A 17,546-nucleotide genomic window follows, 5' to 3' on the forward strand; every position below is an offset into this window, starting at 1 on the left:
ATTTTATCTGTTCAAAAACCAGAATTCAAAGCTACTATGAGGACTTAAATTCTCTGTTTTTACTGATCTTACCTGAAACAGGTACCATTTAACAAGACTATTTTGGGGTGTTCTGTTTCGTTTAGATCATCCACACTTCCAGCATACTTACTCACACCAACACTTTGTTGCCCATGTCTCCATTACCTGTCAAAGCACTACTAAATGTAACCATATATAACTCTCTGTATCTCCTGGCCACTTTTGCTAGCAAAGCAGAGTTAAGAACCTTTTTTCAAGATTTTATTTATTTATTTGACAGAGAGAGACAGAGCACAAGTAAGCAGAGCAGCAGACAGAAGGAGAGGGAGAAGCAGGCTCTCAGCTGAGCAAGGAGCCCCATGCAGGGCTCGATTCCAGGACTCTGGGATCATGACCTGAGCCAAAGGCAGCTGCTTAACGGACTAAGCCACCCAGGCACCCCAAGTTAAGATCCTTTTCAGCAGGAAGCAGTGAACAGTGGCATACAGGTTACAATTATAGGCTTTAGATGGAGAATACTCTAGTTCGTATCACGGCTCTGCTACCCAGCATCTACGTGACCTTGGACAAGTTACTTCTCAAAGCCCCCTTTCCTCAGCAAATAGAAGTAAATAAAAGTGCCCATCTCATTGGTTTAACAAATTAAATATCCTTGTGAAAGTCTTTAGAACAGTACACAGTATGGTCCCAATAAATACAGGCCATTACGACTAATTTTATCTAAAGTTACGTTCTTATTGCAAAGAAACTAACCAGTAGGTAGGTACCTGTAAGACTGATTTGTTATGTATGGAGGGCATTTCCTCTCCCTTGTAGTTTTTCAAGCTTTAATGAATCTCTAGATCCAAAATAAAACTCTTACATATATACTGGACTCTGATATCCTTAAACATGTCTACCTTATTCCTATGCTAAACTCTGCCTTCTCAATCTTTTGTCAGAATCCCATTTTTGGTCCATATTCATACATACCAGTTTACTTTCACTACTATGCAACAGTGCCTCTCCAGCTTGGGCATTTCAACCAGAACTGCCTTCACTGTGCTTTTCCACATGATCAAGTCCATGAGAATTCTACTCATTCTGAGAAGACTATATTATCAAAGTATACTAAGCTGCCTAATACACAACTGACCCTTGAAGGAGTGAGATTAGGGGACAAACCTCTACCCCTCCATATGCAGCCAAAAATCCAAGTAAAACTTTTAACTCCTCCCCAATGTAACTATTAATAGCCTACTGTAGATTAGAAGCCTTACTGTTAACATAAACAACACATATTTTGTATGTTATATACTGTATTCTTACAATAGTATCTTTTTCTTACTTTCTTCAGTATTTCTAGGCTACGTGGTTCATCAGTGAGTTTTTTCAAATTGCTGTAAACCTTCAAGAAACTTTCCAATATATTTCTCGAAAAATATCTGCATACAAGTATACACGTGCAGCTCATATCTGTGTTGTTCAGAGGTCAACTGCATTCATAAAATGATCTTCAAAGACTCATTTTCAACAAGGGTCTTTCCTGGGTTATAACTGAAAGCTTACAGATTAATATAAAGTAATTTATTCATTCAATCAATATGTGAATGCTTTCTTTTTGTTCAAAAGACCCAGTCACTTCCTTTAAGCAACTGAAGTCCAACAAAAACAGTTAACAAATCCTATTATGAAAATCCCCTAAGCTCTGTACTGGGACGGAGACATACGGAGCGCGCCAAGGAAGGGAGCTTAATGAAGCCCAGGATGGTTAGTAAGTTATTCCAGAGAGTCTAACCCTTGAGCTGAATCTTTGAGAAATCATAGTAGTCACTCAAACAGAAAGGTTCAGAATGTGAAAAGGCAGAGATAACTGAGGGAAAAACAGAATAATCTATCAACGGGAGTTTGTTATGGTTAGGACTGAGAGGACAGATATGAATGGTGGGGGATAAGGATAGAGAAGTAGGTAGGCAAGGATCATATCCTGGAAAGCCTGATCCGCCAAGTAAAGGACTCTGAAATTCGAACAATACAGCATAATACAGTTTCCTAAAATATAGGAGAAAAAATTCAACTAGCACATCACAACAAATCTACGTTCTCACAGACATTACTGCTTACAATATAAAAGATAAAATGACAAATACTAGAGATCTAATGAAAAATATTGAATAGTATAAAGATACATGGCAAAATTATAAAGGGGATATCCAAATCAACTAAATTTGGAAGGTAACAGCGTAGTGATTAACTGCCCAGAGGATTTGTAACAAACCTCAGGTGTGGTGGGCTGTACCATTTATTAGGCCCGGGGAAACGTAGGCAAGTTACAAAACCTTTCTATACCACAGTTTGAACGTCTGTAAGAATCAGAAATCATATAATAGCTCCCTCACATAATAATTCAATAGAGTGGGGTGCCTGGGTAGTTCAACTGGTTAAGCATTCAACTCTTGATTTCGGCTCAGGTCATAACCTCAGGGGACTGAGCCCTGCATCTAGCTCTGCACTCAGTCAGGAGCCTGCTTGAGGATTCTCTCTCCCCCACTCCCTCTGCCCCTTCATTTCTGACAGTGCTAATAACCACCTGCAAACTCGCTTGTGCTCTCTCTCTCTCTCTCTAAAATAAGTAAATCTTTAAACAAAAATAATTCAATAAAATACTGTTAAAATTTAGTGTGGGGGCGGGGGGAGCATGTGAAACACTTAGCACATGGATAGCAAAATGGCTAAATTCCCTCAGCTTGAATCCTAGCACTGTCACTGACGAGCTCTGAGATTTGGGGGAAGTTAACAGAACATTCTCCCCCTTCCATAACTGTTGCAAGAAGTAAAAGTCACTGAGTCTAGAAGAATGCCTGCAATGTCTGTTAAAGTACGTTAGCGGTCACCAAAAAGAAAAAACTCTGTGTCGGAAAATCTCATCTGCATTTTTAGAAAGGGAAGGTAATGAAGTTATTTCAACAATTCAATCAAAAACCAAGTTATGGTGGAGTGGATAGAGCTAGAAGGAATTTAAGAGGAGACTCAACGGGACTTGACAACTGATTATGCAGGGAAAAAAGGAAGAACAAAACCTTAAGAGAAAAATGCCAAAGATTTTCAGATTTTATTAAAAAAAATGAACTGTTAGGGCATTTGAGATTCAGTAAGAAGTACAAACTTTTCGTGGAGTAGAAGTTTTAGAAATATTAAGTGGGAGATGCCTGTGAACATCAAGCTGGGGTTATCCAGCCAACCAGACATGGTTTGAAAAGAGCCTAGACAGAATACTGAAAAGAGTTTTGGTTTTACTTTCGTTGAGGCTCTCTATAAAACTGCCCACAATGAATTCATGTGCCAGTCACTGGCATTTCTGACATTCATAGAGTGTGACCACAGTGGCTTCCCTTTTTTACTTCCTTATAAACTTAATCTTAGCTTTTCACAGAGGCCCTCTACTCTAAGATTAAGGTAAGTAATTATAATACCAATAACTTTAATTGGCAGCCCCATTATTAACATTTGCTCCTCAAGAAGAATCAATTTATCACGAATCTTTATTTTCTTTTTAATCTGGTTCTCTATCCATAGCAAAACCCTCCTTCATAATCTTTGTCTTGAAAAGACAAGTAAACTCTATTGTGCCTCTTGTCTTTCCCCAATCTTTTTTAAACATTCATATCTAATCCTGACTAAAACATACTGAAAGTCACCAAAAGGAAAACAGTAATTTGGAATTACTTTCTAATTCAATTACATTTTTAAAATAGTACAGAGACTAGTCTGAGGGGGGAAAAAAAAAACTTCAATCTTTCTTACCTGATGCCCCTATATTTGCCTTATCTTCAGGAACCTGATTTTTATCCTTATTTAAATCTTCAACTAAAAGTTTGTCAAAATGTTCGATACAAAGTCTGCTGTCGATTTGATATAATAAAGCAGGGCAAAGATATGTAAATAAATCAGGTGAGATTGGAGAATTGGCACCATGACCGTAGTATTTTAACAACTGGGTGACGTTCAAACACTGCAAAAAATTGATAAAACAAATTAAGTAAATGAGTATTTTAAGAAGATTAAGCAGAAAAATAAATTACTGTGTAATAAAAAATAGTCTAAATATCATTTGAAAATAACCTGTAATACAGGTATCTATTATAATAAAGATTTTCATTAAGAATTTATGACTGAAATTCAACTTCACTACCCAACTCTACATGGACTTTAAGCCATTTTTCACTCCAACACATGAAAGATTATAACTTTCCTCAATAATTAATAAAAATCACTCACAACTACATTCATAAAGAGTGAAGAGAAAAATCATTTCCCTATTCAAAGTGCAATCGTCAATAATTCCAGATTATTAAACAGAGAATTTTAACAACTTTGTATTAAAATACACAATATAGACATTTTGATTATCTAAGGTACCCCAAAAAATATTCTATTGGGGAATTCTAGCCCAATGCTCTAAGTGGAAGATAAAAGAAGGCAGCGTCCACTGGTTAAGTAAAAACAAAACAAAGCAGAAAACAAATAGCAAACAAGTCTGGACCTATTATATAGCAAATATCTAAAACAAAGGCAGAGGAGAGAGAGTGCTTTTTTTTCATACATCATACACTTTGGTTGCATGCTTATTTACTGACTTGCAACCTCATTATATGATTTTATTTATGGTACATAAAACAAAATCAAAACATATAAAAAGAAAAGTATCCTTCTCAGGTATTAACATGAGGTACTACTCTATCCAGTGCATAGAACATTTCTAGAAATCCTGGGAAAATTCATCAGAATTCATCATTAAACTATGCATCAGACCTGTAAGGATATAAAACAACATCTCTGATATAGACCCCACAAGTCTGATAGAAAAAGTAACATTAATGATAATGTCTGGTCATGATCAAGAGATGATTCTAGGATATTACCTATGGTAGTAAATAAATAAAAGTATTTCCTTACAAGTACACCGAGATTCTAAAATATAAGGGATTTTAAAATCAGTGTTGCTGGCGTGCACCTGAATGTTTATAGCAGCAATGTCCACAACAGCCAAACTAGGGAAAGAACCTAGATGTCCATCAACAGATGAATGGATAAAGAAGATGTGGTATATATATACAATGGAATACTATGCAGCCATCAAAAGAAATGAAATCTTGCCATTTGCAATGACGTGGATGGAACTAGAGGGTATTATGCTGAGCAAAATAAGTCAATCAGAGAAAGACAATTATCATATAATCTCTCTGATGTGTGGAAGTGCAGAGGCAACATGGGGGGTTTGCAGGGTAGGAAAAGAATAAATGAAACAAGATGGGGTCGGGAGGGAGACAAACCATAAGAGACTCTCAATCTCACAAAACAAACTGAGGGTTGCTGGGGGGAGGTGGGTAGGGAGAGGGTGGTTGGGTTATGAACATTGGAAAGGGTATGTGCTATGGTGAGTGCTGTGAAGTGTAAATCTAGCAATTCACGACCTGTATCCCTGGGGCTAATAACACATTATATGTTAATAAAAATTTTTTTAAATTAATTTTAAAAAATCAGTGCTGCTGAAAACCAGTATCTGATTATTTACATAGGGAAGAAACACAGAGATATTTCCACAGATGCAAAATATACTTCAATAATAGAGACAGAAACAAAAGGGTGAGGTCATTTCCCCCATCAGATTGTATAGCGCTGCTTTTTATACGTGTGAACAATAAGTAAGTTCAACAATTTTCTAAACTTTAATAAGCACTAAAAATTAGAATTAAACAAGGATGTTGATATACTGTTAATGCAACAAAAAAAACATGTTTAAGTAATTAAAAAAATTGAGAAAGAACCAATCAAATGTGAAAGTATTCAAAGGAACATAAAAATTTTAAAGGATAGGACAACCATCCCATTACTAGTGGATCTTCCTATTATCTTATCTTTTTGCATGCACCCTACAACTGCCAAAGACATGAAAAAAAATTAATTATGAGGAAGTAGGCCCTATAATAAAGTGACATAGAAAAAACAAACCTACCACATATATAAAATAACTGACTTTAGAGCTACATCAATGACTGGGAACCATTCTGTAGTTAATTCATTTAAGTTAGTAATTATGAAAAAGAAAATGCCTACTTTCCAACAGGGCAGGTGAACAAAAAGGACTTCAATTTTCAAACATCTAGAACCAACTAGCAATAACAAAATGAAATCTAACTTGGGAAGTCAAAACAAGTCATAAGCTGGAAAGTAAAATAAGGAATATATGTTCTTACAACCTTAAAGTATTTAGATTTGAGGAACCCATATTTGAGAACACTGCAAATGAAAATCCAGATAAAAAACTTTAATCTGATTTTAATTCCTTAAAGAATTTTGTTCAGGAACATTATCTGGAAGTAAGTTTGAATATAATAGACTATTCTCCACTGTTACCTCTTTTTTTATTTACAATGTTCCACAATTATTTGAGAATTATGGAGCAACCATCTTCTTTACACCTACCTCATGCTGACGGTCATCTTCATTATGGTCTTTGTGAGTAGCAGCTGAATAAATTGCACTTTTTTTAACGTGTGGTGCTTCTCGTTTTCTAGTATGTCGAAGTTCACCTTCATTATCAGGATTAAGATCTTGGTGTACATGACCAGGATCATGACCATTATGTTCTGGAAGGCGTACATGAGAATGACCTGGGTTATGTACACGATCAGGTTTGTGGACCCGATTATGCTCATACTGTTCACCCTGAACATGGTTGGGGGGAAAACCTGGTGTAATAACCTCAGAATTTTCATTACTTTTCTTCCCTTTTCTCTTCCTCTTTCCTTTCGGTAGCTTACTTTCAGACTGTTCCTGTGTTTTATTGGTCTCTGTTGAAGGTTCATGGCTAGTCTCCCCACGCTCGCTGTGAGCAATGGAATCATTAGGAAAATGGCGAGTGCCGTTATGATCGAGGTGATGATGCAAACAATGGTGATGACATAAGCGATGACTATGGTCATGCATGTGTTTATCATCAGATTTGACAGATACTTCAATTGTCTCTTTCTCTGGATCACACTTATGGGTTCTTTTTGTTGATATGCTCGTCACAGTTTGATTTTCTGAATTTAAATGATTGTGGGAATGCTGGTGGTTATGGGAGTGAAAATGCTTTCCCTCTTGAACTGCCAAAATATCTAAGTGAGAAACATGATCGTGGCCAAGATCCTCATGATTAATCTCAACTACTTTTATCTCTCCAAGGCCCAAGTTTGTTAAAAGTTTCTCCAGACCAAAAAAGGATAATCTTCCATTTTCACCATAACGGTCAAAAAGTTTTTCAATATAATATTTTTTTTCATTTTCAGCATCCAGCACTGAAAATTTGCTTGACTCCGATTCTGTCATTCCACGACGATGTCTGTGATGTTCCTCAGAACCATGGTCATGTTCTTCATGGCAATGGTTGCAGTGATGGAAAATAAATGTCAGCAAACAAATGAGGCAAAATTTTGTATGCATATGTACCTTCATTTCTATTTTTCCTAAAGGGATTTAAAAAGAGAAGCAGGCATTAGTTCGTACTTAGATACATTCAATACAATCATAAACTCTCCAGCAATTGTCAATCCATGAGGCAAACGTTTCACATTTCTTTCAGTGCTATAAATCACTTTCCTTCTTCAATTCCCTATTAAAAATGGCCCCTTTTAATTTATCAAAATAGTGTACAGTCCTTCAAATTAGAACAGATTGCTCATCACTCCATCTATAGACTATCCTGACTCCCTTTAAGCATAACACTTAAGAATCTACCATATAGTTATACAGGAACTGCTGGCTTCCTTCTTATCTGGTCCTTTATGGAAGCTAACTGATCCTTGTTCTTGAGGTCCTGTTCAGTGCAGTATACAAGACGAAACAGAATGGTAAAAGGTATAAGAATCAGAAAGAAAAATATCATTATTCACTAACGGCAGAACTGGGTATGTAGGAAATCCAAAAGAATCTATAAGAGTAAGTTAATTCAGTAAAACTGTCATATTAAGGACAATAACCCAAAACCAATTTTATTTCTAGACACTAGCAATAATTATAAAATGAAATTAGAAAACAGTATCATTTATCATACCAATAGCTAGAAATAAACCTAACAAAAGATGTGTAAGACGTTTACATAAATAAAAGATCACATATTACTGAGAAATGAAAAGACCTAAATAAATGAATGGCTCTATCGTGTTCATGACTGGATGTGATACAGATCCAATGTAGTATCAATCAAAATCCCAGAAGAAACTGAAAATTGGTGAGGCATTTTTAATACTTATGTGGAAAAAGTAAAGTCTAAGAACGGTCAAGACTTCACGAAGAATAAGAGAGGAGCACTTACTCTACCAGCTACTAAAGTAGCTGTGGTATTTAGTGGAAGAACAAACAAATGTACCAAAGAAACAAAACAAAGTCTAAAAATAGTAAAGATGTGGGGCACCTGGGCGGCTCAGTCAGTTAAGCGGCTGCCTTCAGTTCAGGTCATGGTCCCAGGGTCTTGGACTCGAGTCCTGAGTCAGGCTCCCTGCTCAGTGGGGGGTCTGCTTGCCCTCTCCCTCTGCCTATTGCTCTGCCTACTTGTACTCTCTCTGTCACATAAATAAAAAACTTAAAAATGAATGAATGAATGAATGAATGAGTAAATAAATAGTAAAGATTCTCTTTTCCCTGGTGCCTGGTCAATCTGTTTTACATTTGGAAGAAAAAATAAATAAATAAAACTTGGCCCCTACCTCACATCATATATAAAAATCAATTCAGACACTTGTAAACCTAAAAAGCAACAAATGTTAAAGCAATCAAGTGTCCAGAACTGTGCCATTCAATATGGTAGCCACTACCCACATATCGCTGCTTAAATTTAAACTAACTACATTTAAAATTCAGCTTCTCAATCACCTCAGCTAAACTGTAAACACTCAATAGACACTTTCAGCTCATGGGTACTACACTGAACAGTGTAGATATAGAACATGTCCATCATCACAGAAAGTTCTACTGGACAGCACACTTCTAGAATATAGAAATGCAAGTGAGTCAATTAATTTTAAAATGTTCTAGAATAAACAGGTCAAAGTCATTTCCATGTTGTATTTTATTTAACTCACTATAAATGCAAAATATTATCATTTCAACATGTAATAAATATAAAAGACATAAAAACCTAGATTTTTACATTCTTTTTTAATACTATGTCGTTGAAATCCAGCATGTATTTTACGCTTACAGAACATCCTAATTCCAACTAACCACACTTCAAGTGCTAAATATACCACACGTGGCTGATACCTACTATACGGAAAAGTGTAGATCTGGAAGATTTGGGAGACTAGCTTCAAGACATTCAAAACCAAACATAAAAAACATTATAAAGGGGAACGGATAAAGAATACTCCAATTAAAATTAAGGAATTTCTGTTCTTCAGAAGATATCAATAAGAGATTAAAAAGACACAGGGCACCTGGGTGGCTCAGTCGGTTGTGTGTCTAACTCTTGGTTTCAGCTCAGGCCATGACCTTGAGGTTATGAGATGGAGCCCTGTCTTGGGCTCTGGGCTCAGCAGGGAGTCTGCTTCCCCTCTTCTTCTGCTTCCCCCTACCAATCAATCACACACTAATTTTTTTTTTTTTTTTTAACAGAAGGGCAAGCCACGGGTCTTTAAAACAAAAATGGGGTAGGTGGGGGTGCCTCAGGTAAAGCATATGACTCTTGATACTGGGGTTGTAGGTTCAAGCCCCATGTTGGATGCAGAGATTACTTAAAAATAAAATCTTAAAAAAAAAAACCAGCAAGCCACAGACTGAGAAAAGATTACCACATTACCAGTCAAAAATGTATAAGGAATTTCTAAAAGGGAAAATGAAAATTATGAGACAATTCAATGGAGAAATGGGCAGAAGTCTGACCAGGCACTTTGTAAGAGAACAGCCAAATTACTAAACATATGAAGAGTCTCAACTTCAATAGTTATCAGAGAAATATACATTAAAATCACAGGTACTACTATATACCCACCAGAATGAACAAAATACAAAAGATGTAGGTTAAGAATATGGAGTTAACTCAAATTTGAATGCACTACTGGTGGGAATGACCATACATTGGTCTCTTTTGGAAAAATGTTTGACAGGATCTTCCAGAAGTTGAACATAAGCATCTCCACTCACAAAGCAATTCTAATCATGGGTATATGTTCCACAGAAATGCATGCAGACTGACACCAACAGACAAGAACATGAAAATTAGCAGAATCAGCATTCATCACAGCTTAAGACAGAAAAAATGGACAAATAGAGTAATCTTGTACTGGAATACAACACAGGAATGAAAACGAAACTATGGCTTCACACATCAACACAAATAAATCTCACAGACTGTGCAAAAGATGGCAAACACTAAAGTGCACACCAGACACAAAGCATATAATAAGCCATATGTATTTATGTAAAGTTAAAAATGGGTAAAACTAAACCAAAATAACAATGACTTTTTTAAAAAAGATTTTATTTTTAAGTAAGCTCTATACCCGACATGGGGCTTGAACTCCCAACCCCAAGATCAAGAGTCACATGCTCTTTCAACTAAGCCAGCCAGGCACCCCAATGATGACTTTTTGAAAGGAAGGTAGAGGGTAATAATTGCAATTGGAAAGTGAAGTAACATTCTCTTTTTCTGAGTAACAGTTATAGAAATATGCCTACTTTGTGATAATTCATTGTGTTTTACTGTGTATTTTCTATACACATACTGTATTTCAATGAAAAAGCTATTTTTTAATTTCCTTAAAAACTTATTTGAGAAAAAGAGAGCATGTGCATGAGAGAGAGCACAAGCACACGCAGGGGGAAGGGGCAGAGGGAGAGGAAGAAGCAGACGCCCCGCTGAGCAGGTAGCCAGACTGACTTGATCCCAGGATGCTGAACCGAATGAGCCACCAAAGGTTAGAAATAAAATTTGGGGGGCGCCTGGGTGGCTCAGTCGTTAAGCATCTGCCTTCGACTCAGGTCATGATCTCAGGGTCCTGGGATCGAGCCCCATATCGGGCTCCCTGCTCTGCAGAAGCCTGCTTCTCCCTCTCCCACTCCCCCTGCTTATGTTCCCTCTCTTGCTCTCTCTCTCTGTCAAATCAATAAATAAAATCTTGAATATAAAAATAACAAAATAATGTAAAATTTTCTTCACTGAAAACCAGTTAGAAAATGTAATTAAAAATTATAAGACTTCTAGAAATAAACAGAAGACCATTAGAAAAAGAAATGTGTAAGATTACTGAAGGACAGTAAAGATCGATGACAAAAACTAGAGAGATACCACCTACGTGGGGGAGACAGAAGGTTCATAAAGTCTTCCCAAATGTACAAATTTAATTCAGTGTCAATTAAAATCCTAGTAGCTAGCTGTTTTTGGTAAGATTGCAAAAGCTGATCCAAAAATTCTTATGAAGAGCAAAAGCCCAAAGACAACAAAACAATCTGAAAGCTTAGCAGGGTCACAAAGACTTTCTTATTTATAAAGTTACACTCGCTAAGATAACACCGACCCGGCCACAGGAACAGACAAAATGCGCAAGAGAACAGGAGAGATTTCAGAAAGAAAATCAGTGATACTGACTGTGAAGCAGCAGCTCTTCCTCCCGCCGTACACAAAAGTCACCTCCGAAAGACTAAACGTGAAGAGTAAAATTCTTTACAAGTTTTAGAAGAAAACTCAGGAGAACGTTAAGACTTTAGGGAAAGATTTTTCAGGTAAGACACAGACGCCACAAACCTTAAAAGAAAACTTTGATCATATTAAATTCTTTAAGTATTACTCTACAGTAAAGACCACCACAGACAAAGCATATGGCAAGCCACAAACCAGAAATCTTTGCAATGAGCATATGTAAACAATGCATATTAAAGACCAGTACCCAGAACATATAAAACATACTTAATCGATACGGAAGAAACTCCAATACTGCACAGATAGCTACACAGATGATCTAAAGAGGACAGGGGCCCTTGGGTGGCTCGGTCAGTGGGCACCCAACTCCTGTATGGCTCAGGGTTTTGAGATTGTGCTCCACTCCCAGTGGGGAGTCTGCTTCTCTCTCTCCCTTTGCCCCTCCCACTGCTCGAGGGCTCTCCCTCTCTAAAATAACAAATCAATCTTAGGGGGGAAAAAAGAGGACAGCTTGTTGAAAAAATAACATAATTACTAACACAGATAATGCACCAAGACATTAACAGACGAAAATATCTGGCAAATGGGTTAAGCAAAGATCTAATGTAGAGAAGTAGAAACTACTATACACCGCTGATGGGAGTGTGTACTACAGGTACAATCATTTTGGGAAGCAATTTGACATCTACTAAGGGTGAACATACTCTATAGCCCTAAATTTCCACTTCTATCAATAGAGAAACTTTTGCCCTCAGACACAGGAGACAAAGGCAAGAATCTTTATTGCAGTACTGTTTTTTGTTTTTTTCTTAAATGTTAACTATCTTGTAACAGGATACTTTGACTGTAAATAACAAGACACTAGAAGAATATTTCACATAAAAAAAAAAGTTGGAAGAAATGGATGGTTCCAGGATAACAACATGATCAAAAACCCAAGCCCCTAGATTTGTCCCCTCGAGAGGATCTGTTGTTGCTACAACCATTCCATCGCTACACAACTAAATCCAAAGCTGGAGAACTTATCTTCATTCCTCTTTAATAAAAATAAAAATAGTAATAATAATAACTATTATTTATTTGAGAGTGAGCGAGAAAGAAAGAAGAGAGAGAGGCACGGGGGGGAGGGCCAGAGGGAGGAGAGGGAGATGCAGACTCCCCACTGAGCAGGGAGCCTGATATGGGGCTCAATCCCAGGACCCTGGGATCATGACCCGAGCAAAAGGCAGACGCTTAACCGAGCCCCCCAGGCGCCCCTCTTCATGCCTCTTTTTACCCAGGGAGAAGAGTCTTTCCCTAAAGTCTCTCCCAGATTTCTCTTTACATATATTAAGAGCAGAACTGTACTACATACTCATGCCAAAACCCATCACTGGTAAAGGAAGAAATTTTGTGACTGGCTTAGACAAAGATATTCATTCTCCTGGGAATGGAAGGAAGCGATCTCTCCTCCATACGAGAGAGGAAGTACTCAAAGAACACGTGGGGCTTAACAGCAAGGACAAATGAGGAAAGGAAGCAGCGAGGTAAAATCCCTTATTTCCAAGGAATGACAATCAATTATGTAATAATTAGTGCCCGTCACAAACCTACATGCCCATCAATGGAAGAATGGATAAAATAAATGTGGTATATTTATGTAATCAAAAATTACACTACAGTTATAACTATGCAACATTGAGAGAATATATAACATGCACAGAGCTAAGAAACAATTTAAAAAGCACAAAAAAGACCCACGTCCTATCATTTAAACACCATTAAGAATATGCAAAACATTTTACTTTGGGGACATATATACAGACAGGCAGCAAGAACGTAATGTGGGGACGGTTACATTCTGGAATGGTTACTTTTCAGGAAGAGGAGAGTCAGATGGCAGAGGATGGCAGACACACGTAGCTGCATCTGCAGTGTTTTATTTCCTAAAAAGAGGGGGTTCTGAGGTACTGCGACGAAACAGTATTTGTTAGAGGAGCATACTGGAATTCCGGTTAGGTTCTTCCAAGTGCTCTTCTTTAATTTTGAGGAGATATCACATAACCTCTGTCCGTGATTCATCAGAGCACGGCTGTAGGGGCAGCAGCAGCAGCATCAGTCCCCTTGGAACCTGTTAGAAATATAAATCCTTGCAGCCCACCCAGACCTAGTAACTCAGTAACTCTGGCAGCAGAGCCTGGCAGTGTTTTATCGAGTCTCTGAGTCAGACAGCCAATGTCTGAGAACTACAATCAATACAAATAAATCAAACACTCCCATTTATTTAAAATGACACTTTAGTCAACTGAATGTTAGGATTCCCCAAATAAATTAGGCAGAATTATTTTGTGAAAGATGTGGCTTAAGAATTTTGAAAAACCAGAGTGCCTGGGTGGCTCAGTGGGTGAAGCCTCTGTCTTCGGCTCAGGTCAGGATCCCAAGTTCCTGGGATCAGGTCAGGATCCCAAGTTCCTGGGATCGAGCCCGCATCAGGCTCCCGGCTCAGCAGGGAGTCTGCTTCTCCCTCTGACCTTCCCCCTTTCATGCGCCTTCTCTCATTCTCTCTCAAGCAAATAAATAAATAATATCTTACAAAAAAAAATTTTTTTTTTAAACCAATTAGTCGATAACGTTTTCTAATTCCAAAGCTACATTAAGTTTGAAGTTTTGGTTTTTAAATCCGAACATTTCAGTTTCTTATACAGCCTCGTGGATAAAGTTACCATTTAAAATACACTAATTTTACTTGTACACTAATGAAGACGAAAGAGCATGGGTAATTGTGGCGATCACTACTAAGCGGAAAGAGGACAGTTACACTCCCTGCAGTTCACCTTGTAGAAGAGGCTAGTGCAAGAGTATTTCAGTGCCTGTCTCTCCATTCACTTGATATGTAAATGTCTTGCGGTTTAATCCGTGCACATTATCGGACTGTCACATGAATAGGTACCCGTGGTGGAAATAAAACATACATCTGTTTTGATCAGGCAACAAATAATTGACCCCATGTGTAGCCAAACAAGTTCAATGCCCGAAGTGCAGCAAAGCCAATCACCGAGACTCTAAATATGCATCAAGGAAAGGGTTTATCGGAGAGGCAGGCAGACGAGGCGATGGGAGAGCAGGCCTGAAATCTGCCTGCCCGGAGGAGGAGACAGACCCATTTCAAGGCAAAACAAAAAAGGCCTGGGTAAAAAGCTGCTGCTGCATTTTTTAGTCCTCTTAATCTTTGGTCATCTCTTTCAACTGCCACTGTCTTCTGGTCATTCCTCATTCTTGAGGCAAATGGGACCATGACCACTCTAGTCCTGGCTGAAACGGGGAGGAGACAGGAGTGAGCGCAGTGGACCTTTCTGCATTCATTTAGAAATACTCTTTAGTTCCAACACACCAACTGAAACACAACATTCTCCATTACCAAGAGGTCTGCACTCTCATTCCCTAGCAAAGTATTCCTATCTACAAACAAAGTGTAACCTGGTGATGCTAACAGCACTCCTGTTCATTCAGGAGGGTCACTACTTTCATTCTGCAGAATCCCTGAAAATATCATTTGAAACCAAGAAGCAGGTTAACTGGACGGACTGGATCAACCGGACTCTAAACTGACGGGGTGCACCAGGTTACAGGCGTTCCTGCCGGGCTGCTGTGGTCCTACTCCGCACGGAGTCAGAATGACATACTTGACAGTGAGAACGACTGCCAGCTTGGCCAACACTGCCAAAATCCTAATGGTGGATTAGCTTTTCAAGCTTGAGAGGTTGCCGACAACAGAAAAACTCTAGTACTGACTGATTTCTTTGGACCAGCGCGCCTGAGTAGTTTTAGGTCCATCAGAGGGCCACTGGTCCAAGCAGGAGTCTTTTTGATGTTCTCCTTGCTGACAGCGTACGGGAGACCTACGGATTCCTGCAGAACCAGCTTCATCTGAGTGCAGCGGCTCTAACTCCCTTTAGCGTCACTGGAGGACGCGTGCTCACCAGCACCACAGAAGGTCCCGTCCAACAAGGCTGGACTCGGTCCTCCAGGCGCTTGTCCTTTCACGTCTTTCGTGACCCCGGGTCTTCAGGACTCGGGCAGGGTAAGGGCACATTGGTGGGGCACACGTCAACCCGCTGGAAGCAAACTCAGGTAGAGCAGCTAAGTATCTCCCAAAGACTGGACATCCCTGATAGGATCCAGTTCCCTAACGCAGGCCCTGTCAGGAACTCCTAAGTCATGAAAAGCGTGTAGAAAGGGCTTTCCAGAGCACTTCCCCAGGGCTGAAACCAGGCTTATTGCTAGGGGCCATTTACCCAAAGCAGGGTAACCAGCAAGGCTTTTCCCCCAAGTTAAAATTGGCTTCTTTACAAACTTTTGCTGACGTTTTTCTAAGCATATGATTCATTTTTGTCCATTTTCCCAGCTGATTGGGGGCCGCACGAAGCACACAATTTTCACTGAGTTACCAACACACTGGACACTGGCTTATGTGACCTTCACCATAAATACTGTTCCACTGTCACTCTGAATTGTTAGCAGCAATCCAGACCTGATTTTGTTTAGAAGTGTTCTGACAACTTCTGATGCGTTCTCTGAATGGCATGGAAAAGCTTCAACTCAACTTGTACAAGGTGTTTATAAATATCAGAAAATGCTAAAATTACCTGTTGTTTGTGGTGTCAACCAGCTCGTCTTCTCCAGGTTTGGTGCCTCTAAGTATTCTACCTTCTAGAACTGGTGGGAGCCTGGTCTGATTGCTTTTAGCACAAATGACACATCTTTTAACTCTCTTTTTGATGGTTCTTTGACGATTGGGACCCACAATATACTTCTGGATCAGCTGGAGAGTAACATCTCACCCATCTGGGGTGCTTTGGTAAATACAACTAATTGTTTTTTCCACAAGATGTTCTGGGATAAGAATTATCCTTGGTCGTTGTATGTCCAGCTAGCTCTACCTAGTGCCAACAATGAATCCAAAACCTCATTCTTTAGCTCTTTGGTTTTCAGTGGAATACTGCGGTTGGTATAAATCTACATCTGGTACTAAAGCCATTACAGAGGGTTTTGAAGTCTTTGTATGAGCTGCCAACTTGGCAGCCTGACACGCCCACCTGTTCCCTTGGGCAATCAAGCAATCTGATTTCTGATCATCTTGGCAATGAGTAATAACTGATGGGTCACCCCTGCAGCCAGCACTCCTCTTCATCCTTGACCCGTCAAACTGCTTCTGTGAGGATCACAAGGTCTGGATTTTCCACTGGCAGATCCAGCAAATGACAACAGCTGGAGCAAACTTGTTCAATTATCTGTGCATCTCTGGTGATCTCTGAGTGACCCATACCGCAACAGGCATGAAGACTATCTAAACACGGGCCATTGCGGCAATTTTCTCCGAAGTTTATCTCAAGGTATCTAGCTCCACTTTGCAGAGCTTCAGGGAAAAAAGCAAGTTTAAATTCTCAATGATTCCAAGTCAAGAGAAAAGGAGAAAATCAGAAACCTTAGTTTGGAGAGCCTTGGCCAGATATTTGAGAAAAACAGAAGAATTCAGGATACAGACCAGTTTTACAGGAAAACAACTAATTCTTAAGGAAGTACATCAGGGGCGCCTGTGTGGCTCAGTCCATTAAGCATCTGCCTTCAGCTCAGGTCATGATCTCAGGGTCCTGGGATTGAGCCTCAGTATCAGGATCCCTCCTCAGTGGGGAGTCTGCTTCTCCCTCTCCCTCTGCCCCGGCCCCTGCTCACGCACCGCCCCCCGAATAAACAAAAGTCTTAAAAAAAAAAAAAAAAGACAGTTCACCAGAACTGGAATCTAACATCCACCAATGTGTACCAGTAGTACAATGTGTACTACTGAAACATAATTTCTAAAATCACTCTCATTCCACCAAAAATAGTG

General features: G+C 38.9%; 1 protein-coding gene across 2 annotated transcripts in view; it reads right to left on the bottom strand.

Annotated features, from left to right (window-relative positions):
• The window catches only part of SLC39A10 (solute carrier family 39 member 10), a 112,573-nt gene that overhangs the window by 32,060 nt on the left and 62,967 nt on the right, over nt 1-17,546 (bottom strand). For both annotated transcript variants that reach the window (XM_080799840.1, XM_080799841.1), the window contains 2 exons: nt 6,487-7,511; nt 3,805-4,012 (listed from right to left, as the gene is read on the bottom strand). In XM_080799840.1, coding sequence (XP_080655966.1) covers nt 3,805-4,012; nt 6,487-7,500 — 1,222 coding nt within the window. In that variant the 5' untranslated portion in view covers nt 7,501-7,511. The remainder of the gene's footprint in view (nt 1-3,804; nt 4,013-6,486; nt 7,512-17,546) is intronic.

Source organism: Martes martes (genome assembly GCF_963455335.1).
Source record: "Martes martes genome assembly, chromosome: 3".
Taxonomy (NCBI): Eukaryota; Metazoa; Chordata; class Mammalia; order Carnivora; family Mustelidae; genus Martes; species Martes martes.